Source organism: Pygoscelis adeliae, unplaced genomic scaffold, assembly GCF_000699105.1.
Source record: "Pygoscelis adeliae isolate BGI_AS28 unplaced genomic scaffold, ASM69910v1 Scaffold130, whole genome shotgun sequence".
Classification (NCBI taxonomy): domain Eukaryota; kingdom Metazoa; phylum Chordata; class Aves; order Sphenisciformes; family Spheniscidae; genus Pygoscelis; species Pygoscelis adeliae.
In genome coordinates, this window is record NW_008824031.1 from 2,393,040 (window position 1) to 2,401,708 (window position 8,669).

The 8,669-nt window shown below is 38.1% G+C and overlaps 1 protein-coding gene across 1 annotated transcript; it reads right to left on the bottom strand.

The window, feature by feature from the left end:
- Nucleotides 1–1,655: 1,655 nt before the first annotated feature.
- Nucleotides 1,656–8,031, bottom strand: APOPT1 (apoptogenic 1, mitochondrial). The gene is made up of 4 exons (XM_009328368.1): nt 7,810–8,031; nt 6,678–6,741; nt 4,555–4,645; nt 1,656–1,916 (listed from the first exon to the last, which is right to left on the bottom strand). Exons 1-4 carry the CDS (start codon nt 8,029–8,031, stop codon nt 1,811–1,813), a joined length of 483 nt encoding a protein of 160 aa, XP_009326643.1. The 3' UTR covers nt 1,656–1,810.
- Nucleotides 8,032–8,669: the final 638 nt, after the last annotated feature.

Sequence of the window (8,669 nt, forward strand, 5' to 3'; positions counted from 1 at the left end):
AATAAAAGCGGGCAGCTCGGAAGATGAAAATGCTCCTTTTGATTGACCTCTACCCACTTAAAGCATATGTGAAACTACCTTAGGGATCTTGTGCATAGGCTGCCAGAACATATGGCTATCAACCACCAGTCCACTGGGGTTCTGGTCTCTGCCTTTCAGGGCTATTTTCTTGTATTATCCAACCATTCTTTTACATTGGAACTATTTATTAAAGTGTGCATTCGCATCGTGGTCAAAGCTTATATACTGTTAAGATATGATTTACTGTAAAGCCCTGAAGAATTACGTTACATACCCACAGCAGTCTATTTCAAAAATTTATTTTCCTAGAGAAACATGGCATTTTGTAACTTTTTAATAAATATATACCTTCTACAGTACTGATGCAATAAGTAACATTCACAAACATTTTCCTAGAACTGCTGGTTATCACCTCAGCAAACACTATTAATGACTGTTTTCATTTACTAATAAGACAACAGTTAAAATCACAATTCAGTGACAGTTTTAGCCCCAATGATGATGATATTGTATGAAACAGTGTGATCCACTACTATATCATTAATATTTATTTCATCTTGCAAAGGAATTATTACAGTTGATACTGACGAAGCTCTTTCTGCTCCAGCTGAAAAAGCCTGTGAATAAATCATGCCATGTTTAGATATGAAAAGCAGGTCAATGGCTACTGAGCTGACCTTTCCAAAAGCAGAACCTTCCCTACAGCATGGCTTTAGGAAAACACGCTTCGTTTCACAACATACATTCTTTTTAACAGAATCCTCTTAGTAGGTACTGTATCAAAAAAATCATTTAACGGTATAAATGGACAGGGAGGACATTCTGACGAATGGAACTTCTTTTAAATTACAGATACATGGTGTAACATTTTAAGACTTCATTTAAACCAACCTCCTTCCAACTGATGTTACATACCTTGAGGCTAGAAAAATCCCCCTCATGCAAGTTCTTTCGAGCGCCTCAGAAAAACTGGTGAGAATAGCACATTTTTTGAAAGAAATGGACCAGTAGAAAGCAGTGTGTATTAGTACTAATGTTCTCCTCCATACAACCAGGTATCGTTTCCTTTTCTACCAAGATAAAGTGACTGGCAATGCATCTGTTTTATTGCTCAGCAACTAAAATCTTTACCAATCATAGGTTAGAGGAACTCTTGTCCAAGGGGGGCACATTTCTTTTAATTAGAACAAAATTATCTAAGATGATCCTGTTGCATTAGTAATTTATATGAAATCATATCTTAAATCTTTATTAAAAATAGGAAATAATCACACTGAAAGAGAGGGTTATTCTAAATTGATTGTATATATACACTCACAAATCATACTTGTTCCTTCAGCCATGTTGTATTACTTGTGGATGTCTGTCTGGGGCAGTAGCTAACTGCTGCAAAATGAGGTATTTTTGTCTTGATATCCTAATATGGTTGGTGGAGACATTCTCTGACCTGAGTTCAGGTACAGCATACTGAATCATACGTTATTTAGGAGCTATGACTCTGTAGTAAAAACATGACAGTTGTGATCCCTTCCATTTAATGTAAACGAGGAACAGCTTTTGATAGTTTTCTCAGTTGTGTTTTGGTTGGGAAGTATTTCAGATATTCTTGGAATAAAAGGTAATCTACACAGTGATTATAAATTAAGACTAATGGCAACTTTTATTTACATAGTTTAACAAACAGATTCAAGCAATTATTACATTAGTCATTCAGATTCTGAACATCACTATAAACAACAAGTTTATAGCAGGCCTAGCTAGTGTTGCGTTCTTCATGGAGCTGTGATCACTAATTTCCAACATTTTTCTTTTTCCAACGAAGCCACCTCAGAGCTCTTGCCAGTGCTACTTGTCCCATGAGGAATGTGATAGTAAAGTTACGTTTATACCAATCTCTAGGATTCCAAAGCCAGGAAAAACATCAGCACACAGAACAAGAACAGGAGAAAGGTACACAATTATATTAAAATATCCTTTGGCATTGACAAATGACAATTCAGTAACAACATGGTTTTCCATTCTTTGTGGCAACACTTTTCCTGCCTAATTAGAGTTAAATAACCTGTGAAAAGGTCTATGTGAATACCCACATCTATGAACAGATTACATGTAGACTATAGGGCTACAACCATTGAAAGCTTAACTGTAAAAAAGTTAAAGGATGGGTAGTTCTATGACCAATTGTATTTGGAATCAAGTAAGATAAAATAATTGTAACCATATCTCGCGTTTCAGAAGTAAAGCTGATCATCAAGCTATCTAGAAGAATTTCCTGCCAGTGCTGTGCTATGGGTAAGATTTGTTTGTGCATGTATGAAGATGAGTGTGTTGGAAAGGGCATAGTTGGTCACCTATAAAGGGGGGAAAAAACGAAGTAAAATGACACTTCAAAGACTAAATACATAACCGAATACAGGAAACATTAGGTTTCTAACGCAGTACCCTTTAAAGATGATGCCTTTAATATTGCCAAAGTTAGTGTTTATATCTTTAAATAGTTTTTACGCAGCATGCATGACCTTTGGAGCCAATTCAAGATATAGATAAGATAGTCTGTATCAGTCCTTTTTACCCTCCCAGAACTTGCTTCAAATTCTTGCCCATTACAGACTAATTTCATAATTTCTTTCTAGTTTCCAACAAGGATCACTCCCCCATTTTGTAAAACGCTGCATAAGAAGCAACAGAATATGCTTATTGTAGAACTAGCGGGGATTAAACACGGGGATTTAGGTCTTCTCTTGAGATCTCTGTAGGAAGCCTTACATGTACACATCTAGCATAAATCTGAGATACTAACCTCTCAGTAAGGACAGTAGCCAAAATCATGTTGACAAGCAGCACTGAGCTACCCCCTCAAATGTCATGTTAAATCAAAATATCATGCTAACATTGCAACTGTTTCTTTTCCTCTTTCATGTCTCATTTCCTATATCCTCCTCAATTTTTTTTTCCTAAACTAGACTGTATTTCCAGTCTAAGTACCCTGAACTAAATATTCATGGCATCTATGCACAGTCATTGCTTCAATTTTAACTAAATTTTAGAACCTGCAACGCTTCAGCGGCCACAGTTTTCAGGCCAGCTGCCAACACTGCAAAAGAACATACAGCTGAATGCATAAACAGATTTTTGTAAATATGACCCCTCAAAATCAGAATGCCTGTAAAAAGCTCCACTGCTTTCAGGGCTGTGCAGTTCCACTTTGAAACTACAATGATGCAGCTTACACTACCTGATTTTACAAGGCAGCAACAAGGAAGGTCATGTTTAGGCACAAAGCCTGAACTCTCTTACCATGAAGACAGGACAGTATCCCGAGGTGACTACAACAATGACATCTGGTGACCAGCTCTAAGATAAACTATTTCCTTTCTCACTCATCAGTTATAGGCAATTTGAACGACAATCCTCTTATTAAAAAGAATTTTTTACTTTCCATCTTTTCATGCTGTTACTTAGGGTTTTGATGAGGTTCTCGCCCGCCATGGGCAAGACAAGATGTGCATATTTGTTTTAAATATTTGTAACAGTAAAATTGTTCTTACAGTATAGTATGTTACAGTATACGCACAATACGTACAAAGAACCCTAAACCAGTTTGTTATAGATCAGTTATAGTGATGGTAGAATTCTCACTACTATTACACCGTTAGGAACCCACTAACACTTGACACCTTTGAGCCCGATAATCTTTCAATCCAATACAGAGAAGAAACTGAAGTTGTGGTTTCATATTCAGTGGACAGTGCTACTGTAACTGGATTAAGTACTATCCTCCTCCAGTTTTCCGTTCCTTCCTCATTTCTAGCGCTCTACCAAGTGTGCACAGCTACTTGCAGGGTAATGTATGTTTGCAAGTCGTTTTCCAGTTGTTTCAGAGCCCCAATCCAGTTATCAAGTTGTTGTACAAACAGTAACACTGAAACAATGCAGTAGATGTTGCAAAGAGGCACGCTGGATGTGGGCTTACCCAGTTGTAGCCTAGGTTCTACACAGGATGAGATCAGGCGATCATTTTACTAATGCTTCACCACACAAAAACCCTCAAACTCAAGGCTAGTCACTTTCATTTTTACTATATGCTTGCAAAATAATAAAACCAAGAATTATTCCCATTAAACAATTTTCCTTTGAGATGAATCACATTTACTAGTTCTTATTTAACAGTCAACTAGAATCTGTTCTATAGAAATTTCAACTTTTATTTGCATATTTATCAGTTTCAATTAGCAGCATAAAAAGACCCATGACATAAGAGAAAAAAATTGAGTGCCTGATCTTGTCTCTCTGAATCTCAGACATGAGATTCATCTCTCTACTAAATCAACAATAAGCAGCAGAAGAACTCAAATGATAATGCAAATTTCTGTCAAATGCTAATAATAGCATTTAAAAAAAAATTTCTAAAACGATAGTTTTAGGTGTTGTTTTACCAATTATGGAAAAAAAATGTTCAAATTTTAAATTTGATCTTATGCCTTTCACTTAGACTCTCATGCATAATAGCCAACATAAATACCTTCTACATACCTGTTATACTGCATATGCTTTCTAAAATTTTTACTTAGAAAGTCCTTGTAAAAGTCAGCCATTTCTTCTGCATTCAGTGTTGCTTTTTGACCTGAAAATGAGTTTTGGCATAACAAAGTTAAGATAACTCCTTGGATTAAAACACTGGGGTCAGATGCAGGAGACCTAGGTCTGACTCCTTGCTCCTACAAGCTTCCTGTGTAACACTGAACAAGTTAATATGCTTTTATCTTCCAACTTTTTACTTATCTAGGGAGCACAGCAGATTAAAAATACTGATCAGCTTGAAGCTGGCGTAACTCTTAAGCCCTTATTACTTGTAAAAGTGATTATATTTATCAGTTCTTAGATTATTTAGGGAACTAGTGGACCCCTCTGAAAAAGTCCATAGATCTAGGAGTATCTATCCTTTGAGTAAAATCAATCTCTCGCGAGGCTGAAATCTAAACAGCACTAGTAAGAGCACTTAGTAACTTAAGTTTCCCCCCTAAAGCAAGTCAATAAATATAGAAAGAACACTATCCATGACTGACATGGTATTTTCAGATGTACATATTTTCTGTTGCTGTTCATAAATTTCAAGTAACTTATACCAAAGAGTTCTGGGATGTCAGATTTATTAACAATGTAGTAGACAATTATTTTGTGAAGAAGCAAGTACAAAAGATGACTTTGAATATGCCACTTTCATAAGCAGAATATAAGGGGAGATGAATTCTCTCAGCAGAACATGGAGAGAAGGAAAGCCTGTGGCTACAGCACAGATGTAGAATCCTGAGAACCAGCAAATATTCTCAACTCTACCAGGTAATTCCTATGCAAACTTTCTGGCACTTTCAATGTTTCTAAAATGAGGGTCAAATTTGAATGTCCTAGGGGACATGGATATGATGAGGGAGATGGAATTGTGATATTCAACTTGTTACTGTTCCAAAATGCATTTTGAAGCTCCTGAGACTGATCACAGAAATGTAAATTATGGATCAGTTCTATTTGTCATTATTTACAAATCTCATATATTACAATGGATTAACATACTATGGGATAAATTTACTCTAAGACTATTTGAAAGCTGCCTACTTAACACCTATAGTTAATTTGTTTCTTCATACTGGTATCAGCAGAACTGATTGTAGATTCACTTATGTAAAAAAGTAAGTTTTGTTCCAACCGTTCGTGTATATTGTTATTACTCTTTTTATATACACACGCAACTGTATTATAGAACAGAGTTAATCAACATATGCAGCCAATATAATTTTATTTCTAAGGGATGTACATGCTTACTATTTTTTCTTTTATTTCTAGGATATAAAAACAAAACACCCCCCCCAAAAAAAAACCCAAATGGCAATACAAAAGAAGTGTTTTCTAAACAACACAGAACTTAATTAAAATTATTTCTCAACCGCACACTGATCACCAGGATACAAACAGAAGAGAAAAATAATGGTCTGTAATACACAGAACGTCAGAGCAGATGCTTTACTAAACTCAAACAGATCATTATCCTATGAACAAAATGTTCAACCTCATACTACAATGGCCAATTCACTGTTATTATGAAGGCAGCTTGTTTTCAGTTTCACATAATGAATTAGAGAGGCAACTATTTTACAGCAACTGTGCTCAGGCAAAGACAGGCAGATAGCAGCTGCTGTCTCCTCGGAAGCCGTCTTATTCTCCCTCAAGGAAAAATATTGTATTCATTGTATATGCTATGAAGCCAAAGCGCGTGAATTTATCCACCCAACCATAACATGCACTTGAGGCAAACGCTCTATATGTTTAGCTCAGCTAGCTCACTGGGTTAGGAGGTGTGAAAGGAAAAAGCCCCTTCCTCCTTAGACTACAGAATGATTATATCACTTGGCTAGGATTTCAGTGCATTCCCTCCAGCTGCAGGGAAGGAATTGGGGGAAGAACAGTGCAACAGATGATCTGACCCCCACATGCACATCTCTGAAGAGCTTCCCCCCTCTTTTATCGTGCTCCTGAAAACACTTCTAATTCCTACCCTCAAGATTTGCTTGTGACAGAACACAAAGAGCATAAACTAACAAAATTCAAAGTTAAACAGAACTCAGAATGCATCCTAAACTATAAACAAAGATCTCACTAACCTGTTTCATCTTTCATTTCCAGACCCTTGGCTTTCAGTCTTGAATAAATAAATTCTTCTTTTTCCTAAAACACGTTTTCCCACATTACAATCTGATGTACTCAGTCCTTGAAGTTAACCATTGTTTTTAATCACATAGCAATGTAGTGCCTAATACCCTCTGAAATAACAAGCAATACTCATTATACTTGGAAACATCAACAAAACATTTTCCTGAATCCAATGAGTTAGTTAAACCAGTAACTTTGTCACCTAGATCCTGCTACCTGCATGGATCAATTAATTCATGCAAGTGTTCTACTGAAACGTATAAAACTTATTTGCATAATAAAGTTACAGCTGAGCTCCAGTATTGTTTGACAGGATCCAAACCTTCAGTTTATAAGGCAAACTATGAAGATGTGCTGTATTGTATAACTGAGAATTTGAGGATAGTGAAAAACATGCAGCCTTAGAAAACTGAAATTGCTTAGATGGAAATAGAATAATTATTTGTACGTAAGTTTTTCACACTTAAAAAGCAGTTCTATGGAATTAAAAAACAAGCTTCATTTTTTCTCTGAGATCTTTGCAAGTTTTGGGAGGATACGATGATCAAAGATCATCACAAATGATGGTGAATTACTGAACCATTACTGTTCTTCCAACAAAATTCAGCATCTCCTAACCAACGATGCAATCAGGAAAGAAGACAGACCACGACTGAAAAGTCCCCACTTTTAGCCCTGTTGGGATACACTGCCAGTGAAACAGGGCACATCCCTTATTACCCTTGGTGATTATAACTAATTTCTCCCACTTATGACAGAGCAAGAAGAGCTGCAGAATCATTTGCAACAGCTGCTCTAGTCACAGACAAAAGCTGTAGGGCGGCTACAACTTTGTATTTTCAGTGCAAGATAGGAAAAAGGCAAATATCATTATACACCACTAAACAGTGATAAAATACGTAGGCTCTTTAGTTTTGTACGCCATTTTAAAGAAATGAATGACAAAAAAGCAATTTCCACGAAGACACCATGCATATTAAAAGAAACAGTATCAATGACCGGCCAGTAACGGTGGGCAGAACTGAACCCTACCTCATGGAGTCCAAACCCCCCGATTTTGGGTGGGTGTCACGGTGGGCTCACCTGGCGGAAGGCGCGGTTGTGCCGTGCCCAGAAGCGCTGGTCGCAGGCCTGGGCCTCCTGCCGCGCCTCCCGCAGCCGCCGCTCCAGGGGCGACTCCTCGGGGGGCACATAGAAGATGACCGGCCGCAGGTTGGAGTGCTTGTCGGGGGGGCCGATCCAGTCGTTACGGGAGTGTGTGGGGGGGCTGAAACCCAGGCCCTTGAAAATACAGGTGGAATTCATTATGACACGTTAGCAGAGTTTTTGAAGAACATCCCGATTTGAAATAAATTCCAAAACTCCACACAACCTTAAAACATATGAGCATAACAAGTTCAGAAATTATGCACATTCATTTACCCTGACGGAAAACGATGTGACACATTTAAAATTTTAGAAGATGGAGAAGATGCCTTTGACTCTTTTCCAAGAGACACGGATCATGATTTTTTTTTTTTAAAAACAACTTTTTTTTTTTTCATTTTTGTATCACTAATACTCCACTTCGTTAAAACATCTGATGGCAAGAACTAGCAAATATGTAAGTCTTCCTAAGCGCTGCTTTCTTCGGGCATCCTTGTGAGCACGCACAAGCGTGTAGCTTTTCAGGCCGGGTTTAGGAAGAACTGGCTCTAACAGCCCGTAACTTACCGCTCCGTTTGTAAAAGCGTTTTACTTCCCTCGGGCCCCAGCGCCCCGTCCGCACAGCACGGGAAGGCCCGCGTGGTATTTACAAACACCGGGGGCGTTAGAAAATACATAAACAACGAGAGGCCGCGGGAAACGCAGGCTTTTATCGGGACGCACCCGCCCAGCGACGCTGAGAGTTACCGCGGGGTCGGCCTCCCTCGCTGCCCCCTCAGGGCTCCGCAGGGGCGGGA